This window comes from Oncorhynchus clarkii, chromosome 20, assembly GCF_045791955.1.
Source record: "Oncorhynchus clarkii lewisi isolate Uvic-CL-2024 chromosome 20, UVic_Ocla_1.0, whole genome shotgun sequence".
NCBI lineage: Eukaryota > Metazoa > Chordata > Actinopteri > Salmoniformes > Salmonidae > Oncorhynchus > Oncorhynchus clarkii.
In genome coordinates, this window is record NC_092166.1 from 45,125,048 (window position 1) to 45,146,591 (window position 21,544).

At 44.3% G+C, this 21,544-nt stretch overlaps 1 protein-coding gene across 1 annotated transcript in view; it reads left to right on the forward strand.

Moving 5' to 3' along the window:
• The window catches only part of LOC139376412 (unconventional myosin-Id), a 123,872-nt gene that overhangs the window by 46,138 nt on the left and 56,190 nt on the right, over window positions 1-21,544 (forward strand). Inside the window, exons 12-16 of the mRNA XM_071118980.1 lie at window positions 8,606-8,676; window positions 10,234-10,308; window positions 10,570-10,702; window positions 11,226-11,392; window positions 13,982-14,189. Coding sequence (XP_070975081.1) covers window positions 8,606-8,676; window positions 10,234-10,308; window positions 10,570-10,702; window positions 11,226-11,392; window positions 13,982-14,189 — 654 coding nt within the window. The remainder of the gene's footprint in view (window positions 1-8,605; window positions 8,677-10,233; window positions 10,309-10,569; window positions 10,703-11,225; window positions 11,393-13,981; window positions 14,190-21,544) is intronic.

The window sequence follows — 21,544 nt, forward strand, 5'->3', positions numbered from 1 at the left end:
TCCAAGGCTTTGAATGGGAATTTGAATGCGTTCACACAGATTTACACACAGTATAGAGATTTGTGTATTTTCCTCCACGGTTTTCGGCCTGTCAGGTGTTCTCGTTAGCAACATCCTCATTCCAGTCTTCAGGGACTTTCCCTTCTCTCTTCTTCGTGTGTGTGTGTGTGTGTGTGTGTGTGTGTGTGTGTGTGCGCTCCGCTCGATGACTCATCCACTTCGGCACTCTCTTCTCCCTGTTCCTCCTAACATCTTGGATGTCCCTCTTTTATATAACATTCTGGCTCTCCCAATGGCTTAGAGGAGGCTCTGTATCATTGTACTCCCCCCCCACTATACATCCTGCAACCTCGTCCTTGTAGCTCTAATTTCTGCCTTGTTTTTGAATGAGACTGGATGCCCCTCTCTCTCTGATGTCAGTGTAATATTTGATGAATGGCAGTGTAGTAGTGGCACTAATATCATGCTGCTCGCTTGCCTTGTATGTTGCCATGCCACATGGATGGATATGCAGACACAGATAAACGGGTACACACGCGTACAGTCAGGTATACACGCATGCCCACAGACAGGAAAAGGACAGGTGGCAGAGGACTGCGGCAGACCTCTAAAGTCCCCTGCATATTCCTTTTCTCTCCTCTCTGCACTCCACCACTGGCCTACATACAGTTGGCCACATCCAGTTCCTGCGTCACCACACACGGCTCATTCATATTTCACGTGCACACATTGCCCCCTCCTCTCTCTCTCTCTGTCTCTCTGTCTCTCTGTCTCTCTGTCTCTCTGTCTCTCTGTCTCTCTGTCTCTCTGTCTCTCTGTCTCTCTGTCTCTCTGTCTCTCTGTCTCTCTGTCTCTGTCTCTCTGTCTCTCTGTCTCTCTACCTCACACTCCAGTGGGAGAGAATAGCATGTGTCCCACCTGACTGTGCTGTTGTTTTAGTGACCTTGTTGTCTGCACCAGTGGCTCTGCAGCTTCTCTCTCTCTAATGGGGATACAGTACAGTACGTTATATCTGGGGAAGCTGCTTCTCTCTCTCTAATGGGGATACAGTACAGTACGTTATATCTGGGGAAGCAGCTTCTCTCTCTAATGGGGATACAGTACAGTACGTTATATCTGGGGAAGCTGCTTCTCTCTCTCTAATGGGGATACAGTACGTTATATCTGGGGAAGCAGCTTCTCTCTCTAATGGGGATACAGTACAGTACGTTATATCTGGGGAAGCTGCTTCTCTCTCTCTAATGTGGATACAGTACAGTACGTTATATCTGGGGAAGCTGCTTCTCTCTCTCTAATGGGGATACAGTACGTTATATCTGGGGAAGCTGCTTCTCTCTCTCTAATGGGGATACAGTACGTTATATCTGGGGAAGCTGCTTCTCTCTCTCTAATGTGGATACAGTACAGTACGTTATATCTGGGGAAGCTGCTTCTCTCTCTCTAATGGGGATACAGTACGTTATATCTGGGGAAGCAGCTTCTCTCTCTCTGATGGGGATACAGTACGTTATATCTGGGGAAGCAGCTTCTCTCTCTCTCATGGGGATACAGTACGTTATATCTGGGGAAGCAGCTTTTCTCTCTCTAATGGGGATACAGTATGTTATATCTGGGGAAGCAGCTTCTCTCTCTCTAATGGGGATACAGTACGTCATATCTGGGGAAGCAGCTTCTCTCTCTCTCATGGGGATACAGTACGTTATATCTTGGGAAGCAGCTTCTCTCTCTCTAATGGGGATACAGTACGTTATATCTGGGGAAGCTGCTTCTCTCTCTCTAATGGGGATACACTACAGTACGTTATATCTGGGGAAGCTGCTTCTCTCTAATGGGGATACAGTACAGTACGTTATATCTGGGGAAGCTGCTTCTCTCTCTCTAATGGGGATACAGTACGTTATATCTGGGGAAGCAGCTTCTCTCTCTCTACTGGGGATACAGTACTTTATGTTATATCTGGGGAAGCAGCTTCTCTCTCTCTAATGGGGATACAGTACAGTATGTTATATCTGCGGAAGCAGATTCTCTCTCTCTAATGGGGATACAGTACGTTATATCTGGGGAAGCAGCTTCTCTCTCTCTAATGGGGATACAGTACGTTATATCTGGGGAAGCAGCTTCTCTCTCTCTAATGGGGATACAGTACGTTATATCTGGGGAAGCAGCTTCTCTCTCTCTAATGGGGATACAGTACGTTATATCTGGGGAAGCAGCTTCTCTCTCTCTAATGGGGATACAGTACGTTATATCTGGGAAGCAGCTTCTCTCTCTAATGGGGATACAGTACGTTATATCTGGGGAAGCAGCTTCTCTCTCTCTAATGGGGATACAGTACGTTATATCTGGGGAAGCAGCTTCTCTCTCTCTAATGGGGATACAGTACCTTATATCTGGGGAAGCAGCTTCTCTCTCTCTAATGGGGATACAGTACGTTATATCTGGGGAAGCTGCTTCTCGCTCTCTAATGGGGATACAGTACAGTACGTTATATCTGGGGAAGCAGCTTCTCTCTCTAATGGGGATACAGTACAGTATGTTATATCTGGGGAAGCTGCTTCTCTCTAATGGGGATACAGTACGTTATATCTGGGGAAGCTGCTTCTCTCTCTCTAATGGGGATACAGTACGTTATATCTGGTGAAGCAGCTTCTCTCTCTCTGATGGGGATACAGTACGTTATATCTGGTGAAGCAGCTTCTCTCTCTCTAATGGGGATACAGTACGTTATATCTGGGGAAGCAGCTTCTCTCTCTCTCATGGGGATACGGTACGTTATATCTGGTGAAGCAGCTTCTCTCTCTCTGATGGGGATACAGTACGTTATATCTGGTGAAGCAGCTTCTCTCTAATGGGGATACAGTACCGTATGTTATATCTGGGGAAGCAGCTTCTCTCTCTCTCTAATGGGGATACAGTACAGTATGTTATATCTGGTGAAGCAGCTTCTCTCTTGCTAATGGGGATACAGTACAGTACATCTGGGGAAGCAGCTTCTCTCTCTCCAATGGGGATACAGTACGTTATCTGGTGAAGCAGCTTCTCTCTTGCTAATGGGGATACAGTACAGTACATCTGGGGAAGCAGCTTCTCTCTCTCTAATGGGGATACAGTATGTTATATCTGGGGAAGCAGCTTCTCTCTCTCTAATGGGGATACAGTACGTTATATCTGGTGAAGCAGCTTCTCTCTCTAATGGGGATACAGTACAGTACGTTATATCTGGGGAAGCAGCTTCTATCTAATGGGGATATAGTACGTTATTTCTGGGGAAGCAGCTTCTCCCTCTCTAATGGGGATACAGTACGTTATATCTGGGGAAGCAGCTTCTCTCTCTCTAATGGGGATACAGTACGTTATATCTGGGGAAGCAGCTTCTCTCTCTCTAATGGGGATACAGTACAGTACGTTATATCTGGGGAAGCAGCTTCTCTCTCTAATGGGGATACAGTACAGTACGTTATATCTGGGGAAGCAGCTTCTCTCTCTCTACTGGCGATACTGTACAGTACGTTATATCTGGGGAAGCAGCTTCTCTCTAATGGGGATACAGTACGTTTTATCTGGGGAAGCTGCTTCTCTCTCTCTAATGGGGATACAGTACGTTATATCTGGTGAAACAGCTTCTCTCTCTCTCATGGGGATACAGTACGTTATATCTGGGTAAGCAGCTTCTCTCTCTCTCATGGGGATACAGTACGTTATATCTGGGGAAGCAGCTTCTCTCTCTCTCATGGGGATACAGTACGTTATATCTGGGGAAGCAGCTTCTCTCTCTCTAATGGGGATACAGTACGTTATATCTGGGGAAGCAGCTTCTCTCTCTCTAATGGGGATACAGTACAGTACGTTATATCTGGGGAAGCAGCTTCTCTTTCTCTAATGGGGATACAGTACGTTATATCTGGGGAAGCAGCTTCTCTCTCTCTAATGGGGATACAGTACGTTATATCTGGGGAATCAGCTTCTCTCTCTCTCATGGGGATACAGTACGTTATATCTGGGGAAGCAGCTTCTTTCTCTCTACTGGGGATACAGTACGTTATATCTAGGGAAGCAGCTTCTCTCTCTACTGGGGATACAGTACGTTATATCTGGTGAAGCAGCTTCTCTCTCTCTAATGGGGATACAGTACGTTATCTGGTGAAGCAGCTTCTCTCTTGCTAATGGGGATACAGTACAGTACATCTGGGGAAGCAGCTTCTCTCTCTCTAATGGGGATACAGTACAGTACGTTATATCTGGGGAAGCAGCTTCTCTCTCTAATGGGGATACAGTACAGTATGTTATATCTGGGGAAGCAGCTTCTCTCTTGCTAATGGGGATACAGTACAGTACATCTGGGGAAGCAGCTTCTCTCTCTCTAATGGGGATACAGTACAGTACGTTATATCTGGTGAAGCAGCTTCTCTCTCTAATGGGGATACAGTACAGTACGTTATATCTGGGGAAGCAGCTTCTATCTAATGGGGATACAGTACGTTATTTCTAGGGAAGCAGCTTCTCCCTCTCTAATGGGGATACAGTACGTTATATCTGGGGAAGCAGCTTCTCTCTCTCTAATGGGGATACAGTACGTTATATCTGGGGAAGCAGCTTCTCTCTCTAATGGGGATACAGTACAGTACGTTATATCTGGGGAAGCAGCTTCTCTCTCTCTAATGGCGATACAGTACAGTACGTTATATCTGGGGAAGCAGCTTCTCTCTAATGGGGATACAGTACGTTTTATCTGGGGAAGCTGCTTCTCTCTCTCTAATGGGGATACAGTACGTTATATCTGGTGAAACAGCTTCTCTCTCTCTCATGGGGATACAGTACGTTATATCTGGGTAAGCAGCTTCTCTCTCTCTCATGGGGATACAGTACGTTATATCTGGGGAAGCAGCTTCTCTCTCTCTAATGGGGATACAGTACGTTATATCTGGGGAAGCAGCTTCTCTCTCTCTCATGGGGATACAGTACGTTATATCTGGGGAAGCAGCTTCTCTCTCTCTAATGGGGATACAGTACTTTATATCTAGGGAAGCAGCTTCTCTCTCTACTGGGGATACAGTACGTTATATCTGGTGAAGCAGCTTCTCTCTCTCTAATGGGGATACAGTACGTTATCTGGTGAAGCAGCTTCTCTCTTGCTAATGGGGATACAGTACAGTACATCTGGGGAAGCAGCTTCTCTCTCTCTAATGGGGATACAGTACAGTACGTTATATCTGGGGAAGCAGCTTCTCTCTCTAATGGGGATACAGTACAGTATGTTATATCTGGGGAAGCAGCTTCTCTCTTGCTAATGGGGATACAGTACAGTACATCTGGGGAAGCAGCTTCTCTCTCTCTAATGGGGATACAGTACAGTACGTTATATCTGGTGAAGCAGCTTCTCTCTCTAATGGGGATACAGTACAGTACGTTATATCTGGGGAAGCAGCTTCTATCTAATGGGGATACAGTACGTTATTTCTAGGGAAGCAGCTTCTCCCTCTCTAATGGGGATACAGTACGTTATATCTGGGGAAGCAGCTTCTCTCTCTCTAATGGGGATACAGTACGTTATATCTGGGGAAGCAGCTTCTCTCTCTAATGGGGATACAGTACAGTACGTTATATCTGGGGAAGCAGCTTCTCTCTCTCTAATGGCGATACAGTACAGTACGTTATATCTGGGGAAGCAGCTTCTCTCTAATGGGGATACAGTACGTTTTATCTGGGGAAGCTGCTTCTCTCTCTCTAATGGGGATACAGTACGTTATATCTGGTGAAACAGCTTCTCTCTCTCTCATGGGGATACAGTACGTTATATCTGGGTAAGCAGCTTCTCTCTCTCTCATGGGGATACAGTACGTTATATCTGGGGAAGCAGCTTCTCTCTCTCTAATGGGGATACAGTACGTTATATCTGGGGAAGCAGCTTCTCTCTCTCTCATGGGGATACAGTACGTTATATCTGGGGAAGCAGCTTCTCTCTCTCTAATGGGGATACAGTACGTTATATCTGGGGAAGCAGCTTCTCTCTCTCTAATGGGGATACAGTACTTTATATCTAGGGAAGCAGCTTCTCTCTCTACTGGGGATACAGTACGTTATATCTGGTGAAGCAGCTTCTCTCTCTCTAATGGGGATACAGTACGTTATATCTAAGGAAGCAGCTTCTCTCTCTCTCATGGGGATACAGTACGTTATATCTGGGGAAGCAGCTTCTCTCTCTCTAATGGGGATACAGTACGTTATATCTGGGGAAGCAGCTTCTCTCTCTCTAATGGGGATACAGTACAGTACGTTATATCTGGTGAAGCAGCTTCTCTCTCTAATGGGGATACAGTACAGTACGTTATATCTGGGGAAGCAGCTTCTATCTAATGGGGATACAGTACGTTATTTCTAGGGAAGCAGCTTCTCCCTCTCTAATGGGGATACAGTACGTTATATCTGGGGAAGCAGCTTCTCTCTCTAATGGGGATACAGTACAGTACGTTATATCTGGGGAAGCAGCTTCTCTCTCTCTAATGGCGATACAGTACAGTACGTTATATCTGGGGAAGCAGCTTCTCTCTAATGGGGATACAGTACATTTTATCTGGGGAAGCTGCTTCTCTCTCTCTAATGGGGATACAGTACGTTATATCTGGTGAAACAGCTTCTCTCTCTCTCATGGGGATACAGTACGTTATATCTGGGTAAGCAGCTTCTCTCTCTCTCATGGGGATACAGTACGTTATATCTGGGGAAGCAGCTTCTCTCTCTCTGATGGGGATACAGTACGTTATATCTGGGGAAGCAGCTTCTCTCTCTCTCATGGGGATACAGTACGTTATATCTGGGGAAGCAGCTTCTCTCTCTCTAATGGGGATACAGTACGTTATATCTGGGGAAGCAGCTTCTCTCTCTCTAATGGGGATACAGTACGTTATATCTGGGGAATCAGCTTCTCTCTCTCTCATGGGGATACAGTACGTTATATCTGGGGAAGCAGCTTCTTTCTCTCTACTGGGGATACAGTACTTTATATCTAGGGAAGCAGCTTCTCTCTCTACTGGGGATACAGTACGTTATATCTGGTGAAGCAGCTTCTCTCTCTCTAATGGGGATACAGTACGTTATATCTAAGGAAGCAGCTTCTCTCTCTCTCATGGGGATACAGTACGTTATATCTGGGGAAGCAGCTTCTCTCTCTCTAATGGGGATACAGTACGTTATATCTGGGGAAGCAGCTTCTCTCTCTACTGGGGATACAGTACAGTACGTTATATCTGGGGAAGCAGCTTCTCTCTCTCTAATGGGGATACAGTACGTTATATCTGGGGAAGCAGCTTCTCTCTCTCTAATGGGGATACAGTACAGTATGTTATATCTGGGGAAGCAGATTCTCTCTCTCTAATGGGGATACAGTACGTTATATCTGGGGAAGCAGCTTCTCTCTCTCTAATGGGGATACAGTACGTTATATCTAGGGAAGCAGCTTCTCTCTCTACTGGGGATACAGTACGTTATATCTGGGGAAGCAGCTTCTCTCTCTAATGGGGATACAGTACAGTACGTTATATCTGGGGAAGCAGCTTCTCTCTAATGGGGATACAGTACGTTATTTCTGGGGTAGCAGCTTCTCCCTCTCTAATGGGGATACAGTACGTTATATCTGGGGAAGCAGCTTCGCTCTCTCTAATGGGGATACAGTACGTTATATCTGGGGAAGCAGCTTCTCTCTCTCTAATGGGGATACAGTACGTTATATCTGGGGAAGCAGCTTCTCTCTCTCTAATGGGGATACAGTACAGTACGTTATATCTGGGGAAGCAGCTTCTCTCTCTCTAATGGGGATACAGTACGTTATATCTGGGGAAGCAGCTTCTCTCTCTCTAATGGGGATACAGTATGTTATATCTGGGGAAGCAGCTTCTCTCTCTCTAATGGGGATACAGTATGTTATATCTGGGGAAGCTGCTTCTCTCTCTCTAATGGGGATACAGTACAGTACGTTATATCTGGGGAAGCAGCTTCTCTCTCTAATGGGGATACAGTACAGTATGTTATATCTGGGGAAGCAGCTTCTCTCTCTCTAATGGGGATACAGTACAGTACGTTATATCTGGGGAAGCAGCTTCTCTCTCTAATGGGGATACAGTACAGTACGTTATATCTGGGGAAGCAGCTTCTCTCTAATGGGGATACAGTATGTTATTTCTGGGGAAGCAGCTTCTCCCTCTCTAATGGGGATACAGTACGTTATATCTGGGGAAGCAGCTTCGCTCTCTCTAATGGGGATACAGTACGTTATATCTGGGGAAGCAGCTTCTCTCTCTCTAATGGGGATACAGTACGTTATATCTGGGGAAGCAGCTTCTCTCTCTCTAATGGGGATACAGTACAGTACGTTATATCTGGGGAAGATGCTTTCCAGTAAAGAAACATGGAGCATAGCACATCTGAAAATAGATGCCCTTAATATTACAGACTAAAGTGCCCCATTGTTTTTGCTCCTTTGCATAGGAGCTATTAGATTCCTAGGCAGAGTCAAGTAAACTCACCTCCTTGGCTGTGTGAATGTATCCCTCCCTACTTCTCCAGGTTTGTTACTCAATTTATCTCTCTCTCTCTCTCTCTCCATCCACAGCTCTCCCCGACAGACAAGAGTTTGGAGTTTGACAGAGATTTCCGTATCCGGCACTATGCAGGGGATGTCGTGTAAGTTATTGTATACAGTGGTGTACTGTATGGCACCACCCTTTTGTTATCAGTCATTGTGGTGGCAGAAGTGACTTCCTTACACTTCACTTTGTTCTTTAAATACCCTTGTTGGTTTCCATTTTCTGGGCTCCGTTATTTACTTAACAAATAAGGAACACTCAAAATGTGCACTTATAAATCAGTTGTTTTTTAAAATCAAAAGACAGCTGTAGACAGAAGTCAGAGATCAAACATCACACATACAACTGATGTCTCTACTGAGTTCTGCAAAATAGGGAAAGTCCAATTTGCTTTTAAAATGCTTGCAGTCAACCCATAGTGATGTAACTGCCTACATCAACACCTTCTACTCATGAGACCAAACCCATGCATATACAGTTATACAAACCTGCAGGAGAGAACAATAGTTAGTGTTTTCTAAGGGCTCAGCAGTAATTTTCCACTACCCAAGTTGCTTTATAGTGGTATGTCTGACTTGTCTCATCTCTTTCACTCCCCTACATGATTCTGTGTCCTTGAATCTCTTTCAGCCTTGAGGCGCTTTCTCACAGACACCCTGTTTTGACAGCAATAACTCACACAGCTCTCAGACCGTTTCTTGTAAGAGGCAAAGACTAGGAAATAACTGGGGAACAATATTAAACCTTATAATGAATACATATATTGCTAATCTGTAGTCCAGGACCCTATAAATGTAGTGTGGGAGGGGTCTTATAACCCCTCCCCTTCTATTAATACAACCTAAGCATAATCAATTATTATAATACATCAAGCATTTGGTGCAGCCCCTATCATGACCCTAAGGTGACCCCATCACCCTCATCATTACAAAGACATGAGATCATCAAACACTATCATCAACCAAATCACCAGCTGTGTATGCTACAGTATGCAAGTCATCCTCAACGCTTGCATGTCTGTCCTGCCCAGCATCGTCTATCTACATCCCCATGGTTAATATATTTTTATTTAACCTTTGTTTTATCAGGGAGTCCTACTGAGACCAAAGTCTCCTTCACAGAGCCCTGAATTACATGAATTAAAGAAAATACACATCAATTATATGTCTTTAAATATGAGATGAGAGATAAATACCATGGACTGTGAAAATCCACTCTGCCTGCAGCCTAGCCTAACTGGTTCAGAGAGTACTCAAACTTGAGACCCTTAGCATTCCAAATGGCACCCTATTCCCTATATAGTGCACTACTGTTGACAAGGGTCCATAGGGCTCTGGTCAATGGGTCCTGGTGAAAAGTAGTGCACTATATAAGGAATAGGGTGCCATTTGAGATACTGTCTGAGACTGTGGAGTCAAGCCTTTAATGGGCCAGTTTCCTCCTGGGTCTTACTGATGGCTCACACACTCCCACTGTTTTTCTGGAAACAGAGGATTTGTTCTCTAATTCTTCTGTGATTCATCCATTGTAATTATTTCTGAGTAGGTTTTAGGAGACGCTGTTGTCATTTTTAAGCACTGTCTTTGGTGCTGTATGTTGTCTTAGTGTCTGAAAAAGATGATCAAAGTGTGTGTGTACTTATGTACTACCGCAGGTACTCTGTGGTTGGCTTCATCGACAAGAACAAGGACACTCTCTTCCAGGACTTCAAAAGGCTACTGTACAACAGGTTAGAGTCAACACACACCTGCTATCCCCTCTCCTCTCGCCCTCCTCCCTCCCTATCTCATGGCCCCACTGTAGCCTTCTATGATGCACTGATAAACACCTGCTATCCCCTCTCCTCTCGCCCTCCTCCCCCCCTATCTCATGGCCCCACTGTAGCCTTCTATGATGCACTGATAACCAATTTTTCCTCCCCTCTTTTTCCCCCCGCTCCTCTCTTTCTCCCTCTCTTTTCCTCTTCCCCTCTCTTCCTCTCTCTCCGTAGCTCCAACCCAGTGCTGAAGATGATGTGGCCGGAGGGCAAGCTGAGTATCACTGAGGTCACCAAACGACCCCTAACGGCCGCCACCCTCTTTAAGAACTCCATGATCGCATTGGTGGAGAACCTGGCATGCAAGGTGAGGGGTGTGGCCACCTCCTGGCAACTATTTCATTGGCCAACAACAACATTACATTTTTTTTGAGAACGTGTACTACTGATTTGACAGAGCGAGTGCATCTCAATAGTCTAAAGGGGGTTTTCTTTCCTCATCTCCTCTCCTCCGAAATTACACATGTAACCTCACAGGATGTAAAAAAGTGTTTTTTTAAATTCACAGGATGTAAAAAAATAAAATAATAATAAAGTATTTTTAAAAAAGCATGTTGGATATCCTATAGGAATTAGCTTTCACCTGTCCAGTTGTTCCACATCCGTGCCGATAGAGGATAGGAGACGGGGCTATGTCTCCTTGCTGTGTCTCCTTGCTGTGTCTCCTTGCTGTGTCTCCTTGCTGTGTCTCCTTGCTGTGTCTCCTTGCTGTGTCTCCTTGCTGTGTCTCCTTGCTGTGTCTCCTTGCTGTGTCTCCTCGCTGTGTCTCCTCGCTGTGTCTCCTCGCTGTGTCTCCTCACTGTGGTCCCCCTGGTGGTTTGTGTGTACAGGAGCCCTACTATGTGCGCTGCATCAAGCCCAACGACGTCAAGTCGCCCCTGCTGTTCGAGTACGAGCGTTGTCGCCACCAGGTCGAGTACCTGGGCCTACTGGAGAACGTTCGTGTGCGCCGCGCCGGATTCGCCAACCGCCAGGAGTACCCCCGCTTCCTCCAGAGGTATGAGCTTAAACCTCATCTCCAGGTAGAAGGAGAATCAGGTCCCGAGTAGTGGTGATTTAGGGTCAACTCCCTCCTTTCCGTATAATCTTATTCATTATGATATAAAAGGCCTGATCCCCATCCGATAGCAGCATTCCTAGTCTGACAGGGACATTTTCCCAGAGCAAAATCATTGTGCAAAGTTACAAAAATGCACTAAAACGGCTTATAATCTCGCAGTGGTATTTAATTTGAAGATTTTCTTAAAAATTCCCTCTTTGTGAATACGAGCCCCCTCCAACACAATGTCCCTGTGCCCTGCCCTTCACTAGGAAAACAGCCCTGCAACAGAGTGGGTGTGTTTTTAACGACGTGTCTCTTCCATCGAATGCAGTTGACGCGCTGCACTTTAGTGGGGGGGAAAACATGCTCTGTCGTATTGAGACAGTATTCATCAACAATATGAACCTCACAATGATCACTTCTGATTCATTTTACGCTTTCAATGTGTGTCACTACTTCCTGCCTCTGTTTTCGATCCGCTCACCTACTGAACATTCCTTCATTCCTTTTTTTCTCTACCATTATACTATGACATTCTTTTACGTACACTACCGTTCAAAAGATTAGGGTCACTTAGAAATATCCTTGTTTTTGAAAGAAAAGCACATTTTTCGTCTATTAAAATAACATAAAATTGATCAGAAATACAGTGTAGACATGGTTAATGTTGAAAATGACTATTATAGCTGGAAATGGCAGATTTTTTATGGAGTATCTGCGTAGGCGTACAGAGGCCCATTATCAGCAACCATCACTCCTGTGTTCCAATGGCACGTTGTGTTAGCTAATCCAAGTTTATCATTTTAAAAGGCTAATTGATCATGAGAAACAGATGCCTCACAAGTCCTCAACTGGCAGCTTCAATAAATAGTCAACAGATAGTCAACGTCAACAGTGAAGAGGTGACAGGATGCTGGCCTTCTAGGTAGAGTTGCAAAGAAAAAGCCATATCACAGACTGGCCAATAAAACGAAAAGATTAAGATGGGCAAAAGAACACAGACACTGGACAGAGGAACTCTTTCTAGAAGGCAAATGCTGATGCTCCAGATACTCAACTAGTCTAAAGAAGGCCAGGTTTATTGCTTCTTTAAATCAGGACAACAGTTTTCAGCTGCCCTAACATAATTGCAAAAGGGTTTTCTAATGATCAATTTGCCTTTTAAAATTATACACTTGGATTAGCTAACACAACGTGCCATTGGAACACAGGAGTGATGGTTGCTGATATGGGCCTCTGTACACTTATGTACATAATCCATAAAAATAAAATAAAAATCTGCCGTTTCCAGCTACAATAGTCATTTACAACATTAACAATGTCTACACTATTTCTGATCAATTTGATGTTATTTTAATGGACAAAAAAAGTGTTTTTCTTTCAAAACAAGACATTTCTAAGTGACCCCAAACTTTTGAACGGTAGTGTACATCCAGTACTCTTAACACCAAATTGTGACTAAATGAATAGACCGGGGCTGGCCTTGAGTTTGGTAAAGCAGAATCCAGTCAGTACTGGACTAAATCATAGAGAGCTTTGCAGAGGAGAGGAGGGCTTTAGCATCATCACATTGGCTTGTGAGTGGGCGCTATGTGACAGCAGTGTTGTCACTTACGATGCTGCAAGTCTCTCGCATCAGACTAGACGACACCGTAGACAACTAAATGAGATTGTCTCTCAATCATACAAACGTGTGCACTCGCACACTTGTTTTACATAATACATTAGGACAAAATATAGCAAGATATTTCTTCTAAAAGTGTGATATTAAACATCTGGGAAACAGAGGCAGGTTCATATTGTGTGCAAAAGGAGGATTTTTAATAGAATTTATTTTGGACTCTTGGCAGTTAAATTAGGATTTAGTTCAAACTGCACTCACACACCAGGTCCAAATGGTCCCGAACAAATGGAAATACACGCGCAAACACACTCTTTAAAAAAAAACTCTTGCCCCTAATACATTCACAGCTGTCTCGCTCCCCACTGCCCTGCCCTTCCTCGGTCAAGTTAGATGAGGTAATATCTGTGGTAGTTAGCGGTGATAGTTTTGCATAACACACTTCTCCTCTAACTCTGTCCCTCATTTCCTTCACTGATGAATTTGGACTGTGTATTACATCATGCTTTGGCAGTAAAATGCCAGCGAATAACTAATGTAGGAATCGGTTGACAGGCCTGCTAGCAGTGTTTTGACCTCTCTTGGCCGTCCAATAATATCTTGTCACAGTGTCCTGTAATGTTGCCAATCGTTCTGTTTTCGCATGTATTTTGCAGGGCATTTTTTTTTCACTGTCAAAGAACCAATCACTTCAACAAAGTGCATGTTTTGTGAAAGAAGAGGAGTGATGCAGACACAATTGGGGTGACGAACAGTTAACACACCGTTTGCAGTGTGTTTGGGCCCATGCAGCAATAAACCCAATTACGGCATTGCACGCACCATGCTCTGACCTATCAGAACCACTCTGGTTAGCGATGGTGCTAAAGCGTTTTGAGGCCCGCTAATATTGGACCCTCTCTGCCTCCGTTCCGCCCCCTCAGGTACAAGATGATCTCGGAGTTCACGTGGCCCAATCACGACCTCCCGTCGGACAAAGAGGCAGTGAAGAGGCTGGTGCAGGGCTGCGGCTTCGAGCACGACGTGGCCTACGGCAAGACCAAGGTGTTCGTCCGCACGCCGCGCACCCTCTTCTGCCTGGAGGAGCAGAGGGACGAAATGGTTGGGAGAATAGTCCTCTTCCTTCAGAAGGTCAGTTTCAATGTTGTCACCTTTGGCCCTTGGCCTGGTCTCCATGGCAACAGCCCCATGTCGAGTGGTAACATTGTATAGGTGTGACGTCTCCAGGTAAATCTGTTAAATTCAATAGTGTACACGTATTATATTCAATATCCTATTGACAATGAGAAATGAAAAGCCACTACTGTCACTAACATCATTCTATCAGGGAGATGGATTACTAGTCAAAGCTACCCATTCTCCAGTAACCTCATTATCTTGTTTCTTCAACACTCATTGTGTTCTCATTTAAATTCACTCTCTGTACTTTTCATATGAATAGCCAACTCTCGAGGCTTGATATGCCACTATGCGCCGGGATATTTTCTGGGCCTAAAATTATTATAGCGTTAGCTCTCTCTCTCTCTCTCTCTCTCTCTCTCTCTCTCTCTCTCTCTCTCTCTCTCTCTCTCTCTCTCTCTCTCTCTCTCTCTCTCTCTCTCTCTCTCTCTCTCTCTGGGTTCTCTCTCTCTCTCTCTCTCTCTCTGGGTTCTCGCTCTCGCTCTCGCTCTCTCTCGCTCTCTCTCGCTCTCTCTCGCTCTCTCTCTCGCTCTCTCTCTCGCTCCACACATCCACACATCCGCACTGCAGACTTCTGGGAAGCCGCCGGCATTCCTGCACAGTAAAAGAACAAACAATCTCTGGGACTGAGAATATAATGTTCACATAACCCTAAAGCCATTCAACCCTTATTATTGACCCCTTATAATAGTTGGAATATATTACAAATATACCACAGCTCCTGTGGTGCTATGGGAGCATTCCGAGGATGGAAAACGAGATATGAATCTTAATATAAACCATTAGCTATGTAACAGTGTGAATATGCTGGAGCCATAGGGAAAATCTATTTCGTATATATGTGCACCTTTTATCATAAAGACAGTTTTACGACATTGATACAGACCAGAATGTAATCCCATGTTATCGCTCCATTACGACCGATTCTCCATTTAATGTTCTCTATGCTATATAATTGGGATATGGATATTGACTTAAACATCTTCCTCCCTTGATTGGCTGGTAAAGAAAGTCTTGTGATTGTGTTGTGCACGAGAATGAGCCACTGACTTTCAGACACCTCTGGTAAGAATGATAGAATGTGTCATAACATGTGCCATTACACACCCATTAAGCCAGCCTAGCCTAAGACGTACTGTATAATACTTCTGTATAGATGGGAATAGATGGAGGGAATAGTTTTTTTTAAGAGTGTAGTGTTGAATGTGGCCCTGTCATTTTGCTGTCCTTCTAGCTGACCTTCTCAAAAGGTAATGCCCCCTCTGACTGACAGATACAGAGATCAAAACGTCCATTTGTCAGCATCTGACTGCTCTGTTTCCTTCTTCTTGTTTGGGATTTGAGCCCCTATTTTATTCAATCACCTGGGAGCCATTCATACGATTGGTGACAGAATGAAGATTGACGGGCTATACATTTACCGCGCATGTTATTGCTACTCAAATTGCTAGGAGTACAACTACGTTCCTTCACGTTCACAACACCTTTCATTCGGGCAGCTCTCTCCAAGGACTGGCCTGCAATATGACTGCCCGCAGACACCAAAGGGTTAAAGCAACCAAATTGCTTCATTGCAGGATTGATTGTTTGGCCTCTGTATTGATCTACAGAGCCCCGGTTGGGCTGCCCGGCAGACGAGCTCGACGTGTGATCCTATTCGCTCTTAGGACTATCTCAAAGGATGTCGCCACTTTGATAACCAAGCACAAAGACCAGAGATGAATTCCAGATGTTCGACCCAAAGAGAGGTTTTGGGGTTGAAGGAATGGTATAGGGCTCGCTCAGTCAAAAAGAAGCACCCAGGACCACACACACTCCCATTCATCACCCTCCACAAATAAGCAAAATAGACCTCTAACGTTAGTGTATTTGACTCTATTTTCCACCCTGCCCCCTACACACACAGCTCATCATCTGTGCCAAGCAATCCCCTTATCAGCAGCTGGCACACCACTGTGGCTTATGCCAACAGGCCCCACCATGCCAGGGGTGGCAGTACCTCAAGCTCTCTTCCCCTCCCCCTATGAGCCTCCTTCCCCAGACAACCACAATACCCTGTCATTGTCTGCACCCTACACATAAATAAGTGAGGGATCCCATATTACATTTGAGGTGCCCTTCTCCATACTTGGTTCTAGTACACAATGTGGCCTTTCTCCCTACCCCCCCTTCGCCCCTCCTTGCACCCTGACTCTCTCCCGCCGCGTCTCATTTCACACTGCCTTTTGCTCCGTCGTTCCTCGTTTCTGCTCCGTCGTTCCTCGTTTCCGCCCCGTCAAAGCCGTTCCGCTCTGGCTCTCTTCTCCTCCCCGCGGATAGAAGCGGATAGAACTCTGGATCCACTGAATCCACCCTCACGTTCACGGCTATCAACTCTGCCCTCGCCACTGACTGACTGCACTACATCCCGCAATCAGTGGTCCATATCTGCTCCACTAGACACTCCCTAGTATGGACTGTGCAGTCAGTTGAACACACAAGCATGCATCCATACCACAATCAGAGCCTTATCCTCAGGAAGGGGCAATAGTCCCAATCTGAACCAACCTAAAGGGGATTAAATACTACAATCCAACACAAATACATACTTTATGAATGATTCATGAGCTTCCCCATTTTTTTTAATGAATTTTTCATAAATGGAAGCTCATCCATCCACATCGGTGTCTGTCAGGCCTGGGAATGGCGAGAGAGAGAGAGGGAGACATGAGAGAGTCCCCTGTGTATTGGGAGCCAGGGAATTAAAGCTGCAATCCGCAGTTAAAACAATAACAAAGCGTACTCACCGCCACTGGTTCCGTAAAATCTGAGGGATGGGGCTGGAGAAATGCATCCATTCTCAAATTCCATAGACGGCGCTATGGAGGCAAGGACTGACCCTCCACGATATCAAAATGATAGTTTTTACATGTTTATAAACATTTGGAGTAAAACAAGCTTATATTTTTGGGTTCTGATGGGATACGCCAGTTGAGCCACTCATGAGGCATTTATAAGGTATATTCTTCAAGAATCAATGGGTACATATCATTGATTTATAAGTCCAAAAATGGATGTTGCAATGCACATTGCCCCTTTAATTGCTGTTGTTACATGTGTCTGAGTGACTGGATTTATCAGTGAGACTGTAGGCTAGCATTAGCCTAGCCTACAATCTGACGACTGGGCCAGAACTGATCCCACCTCTATCCACACGCCTCAGCAGTACTTAACCTGATCCTAATTCATCTGATGTAGGCATTATTAAAATAGAGTGGGAAGTGTTCTGTTACTTATGGTACATTTACAAATGCATGGCACCTGCAAAACACCTACAGTAGCTACCTCCCAAAATGGTCACTCTTCCAGACAAAATCAAAGGGAAACATGTTTCTCTTGTCACTCCTTGTATCAGTGACTTTGGCTTCGCCTAGGGAGATGCTGTACCTGCACCCTCTGTTGTTGTGGAAGACTTTGATGATGAAATATCTCTTGATTATACTGAAGGATTTTTCCCTTCTGTCTCTCGGAGCTCATCCGTGTTCACATCTTGTGTTCTTTGATGCTCTTTGTTTTCCACTGTGCTGTCAACTATGCTCAGTAACCGTTTGAGTATTCTCTTACTGCAATTTCCCACTGCCTCAACAACCTCCTAACAACTTCCCACTGTTAAAGAATGAAACGCATTCAGGCACGTGTCCTTTTGAATTCACTAACACTTATACATGAATAGTGTTTTTATATTTGAGATACAATGCAAAATAAATTAATACCGGCTTATATTTTATTCATAAATCCTGGTCTGTGCATCCTTGAGTTGGTAATGTAATTGATTCTCACCAGAACAAAACGTTGCAGGCTGTTTGAGTATAATAATTCACACTTGGATTCACTGCACTAACAACAAGAATAGAAAATAGTGCCGGGCGTTTTTACACTCAAAACAATCCACTGACCTGACAGCAATGCATCTCCTCGACAGTGTGGAAGGATATGGGTACAGGGGGCTCTCGCCATGGCAACCAAGGTTTGGCTCCCAGCCAAGGTGCACTGCTTTCCTCTGATATGACCTTCACTTGCCATTCTCTCTATTTCCTCATAGAATCGCCCCTTTTCTTTCTATCCTTTGACATGTCTATTCATGTATAATACCGTATGTTATAATTAACAGACCTGACTGTAAGATACAAGCATTCATTTCTAAAGGTTTATTTGTTTCAGTTAGTGGCTGACAATCTGACCATGGAGGCAACGCAAATTGCTAACAACTTCCAATGATTTCCATCAATATTTGAATCGATCAACATGACAAAGAGTCTATTCTATTTTAACCTCAATTCCGCACAATACATGAACCAAATGATGGAACATAATGAACATGTATAGAGGATGTTAGTCTAGAGAGGGTTTTGGAGCAAGCCACTGGCTGCTGCCTTGAGCATGTGGTGATGGTGTTCACCCGAGCTCTGAATTGATTAATCCGAAAAACCCATTGGCCCAGTGTCTCGGCCCAGTGTCCCCAGTGCTTGCCTGAGGTCAGTGTGTGTGTGTGTGCGTGGTGCCCTTGATAAATTGTGTCACACACTCTGCTTGATGCCGTCTCCGCCCACCTCGGTGTATTGAGCATTTCACTGGAAAAAACAAATGTCCCGGGAGGACAGGGAAATAGTGGCACTCGATGTGGCATTTGATTGCAGTCAAGTGTGTCGCCCCGCCGGTCTTTCCATGTTTGATTTGTTTTGTGGATGACATGAAGGATATTTTGTTTAGCGTGTTTAGTCAGAGACTATAAATGGTATTGCCAACCCTGGCTTGTTTTACGGATGGATTGATGGCCTCTTTATTAGGCCTTAAGCAGTTGCAGCACTTAGTCTAGCCTATAGTGTATGATTTACTATATTTTTTTATTTAACCTTTATTCTACTTGGCAAGTATATATATTTTTTTACTTTAGTTTATTTAGTAAATATTTTCTTAAAACTGCATTGTTGGTTAATGGCATGTAAGTAAGCATTTCACTGTCAAATGCTTACTTTACAAGCCCTTAACCAACAATGCAGGCGCATGTGACAAATAACATTTTATTTGTTGCAGGAAAGTTTGCAGGAATTTGAAAACGTGGAGTGTATTTTAGGCTTCTGAAATTCCAGACTAGATTTTTCCCTACAAAAATGTCAATTATAATCCACATAATAATTCACATTTCCTGTTGATGCAGGATTATTTTCCTGCTCTGGCGGGATCCTACATCTGTATGTGATTTGTGACAGACTCTCTCTACCCAAAATGCATTTCAAAGTGCCCTAATAAAGCCGTACCAATCTGTCCCACTTTGTCTGCCCGAGACGCCCCCAATTTGGCTTTGACGAGCTCGTAAATCTGGATCCCCAGAGCCATGGGAGTGTGTGGTTAGTACGACTCCATGATGGAGGGAGGGAGTCTGTTAAAGGATGATCAGATAGCTTTACTGGAGAGGAGGGAGTTTCGGCCTTGTTATTGACCTGATTTACCCACGCTCCCCTGGGTGTCGTCTCCTCTCCTCTCACCACCTTCCCACTCGTGATAATTCTACACCGTCTGCCCCTCTGTGTTTAAGCACAGCCAAGCAACAGTGTGTGTGGGAGATAGAGCCATGGGCATTTGAAATAATTGTACCATTTGAATAATATCATGATAATTTAGGATATATGGATAGTCGACATGTTTTATTTAAACTTTGTTTAAACTTGGATACTTGTTTGCTGCGCAGCCTGCACACTAAGCAAGGCGGGGGATGGACAGAGGCCGGTGGTGTGTGTGACCATAGAAATAGAATGAATAGAACGGTCTTGGAACGTCTATCCCTGGCAATTTGACTGGTAAACTCATGGGAACACGATGCAATAATTCCCATTGTAATGTAGAATGTTCATTCAAATGATGTTAGCCAGAGACATATACAGTGAGCTACAAAAGTATCCATAGGTTTCACCTCCGTCACTCGGTCGCGTCATACCATTGTTATGCGCCATAGTGGTGCCCGAAATTGGTGATAAACCTAGACCTTCTGGACGGAGGCTAATTACTGTTTCGTCTAAATTACACTATATTGCCTGGAAATACGATGACATTGCTAAAGTAGTCAAGTGTTCAGTAGGATACTACTTTGCCAGCATTATAATTTCATCAAATTTACTTTAGACAGTTGGCAATGTTGTCATTAACTAACAAAGTTCATCAAAACAGCTAGCAATGCCAACGTTAGCTAGCTAAAATCCATCCCCATTCTTTTGTTTTTCTACTAGTTATTTGCCTCCTTTTGAATGTCATCGTATTTCCAAGCCACTGTAATGCATTTTTGATAATCTTCATCAGCGCTCATTGACGATGCATTGAGTAGAATGCTCAGTCCAAAATATTGTGACGAATTGTAACTTTCGCAATTTTTGTTGTTGTTTTGGCTCTGTACTCCAGCACTTTGGATTGGAAACTATACAATGACTATGAGGTTAAAATGCAGACAGTCAGCTATAATTTGTGGGTATTTTCATCCATATCGGGTGAACTGTTTAGAAATTACAGCACATTTTGTACATAGTCCTCCCATTTTAGGGGACCAAAACGATTGGGACAAATACACTTTTAAATTTTTAATTTTTAATTTAACCAGGTAAGCTAGTCATTTGCAACTGCGACCTGGCCAAGATAATGGTGCAAATTATGGTGGAAAATAAGTATTTGGTCACCTACAAACAAGCAAGATTTCTGACTCTGACAGACCTGTAACTTCTTCTTTAAGAGGCTCCTCTGTCCTCCACTTGTTACCTGTATTAATGGCACCTGTTTGAACGTGTTATCAGTATAAAAGACACCTGTCCACAACCTCAAACAGTCACACTCCATACTCCACTATGGCCAAGACCAAAGAGCTGTCAAAGGACACCAGAAACAAAATTGTAGACCTGCACCAGGCTGGGAAGACTGAATCTGCAATAGGTAAGCAGCTTGGTTTGAAGAAATCAAATGTGGGAGCAATTATTAGGAATTGGAAGACATACAAGACCACTGATAATCTCTCTCGATTTGGGGCTCCACGCAAGATCTCACCCCGTGGGGTCAAAATGATCACAAGAACGGTGAGAAAAAATCCCAGAACCACACAGGGGAACCTAGTGAATGACCTGCAGAGAGCTGGGACCAAAGTAACAAAGCCTACCATCACACACTACGCCGCCAGGGGCTCAAATCCTGCAGTGCCAGACATGTCCCCCTGCTTAAGCCAGTACATGTCCAGGCCCGTCTGAAGTTTGCTAGAGAGCATTTGGATGATCCAGAAGAAGATTGGGAGA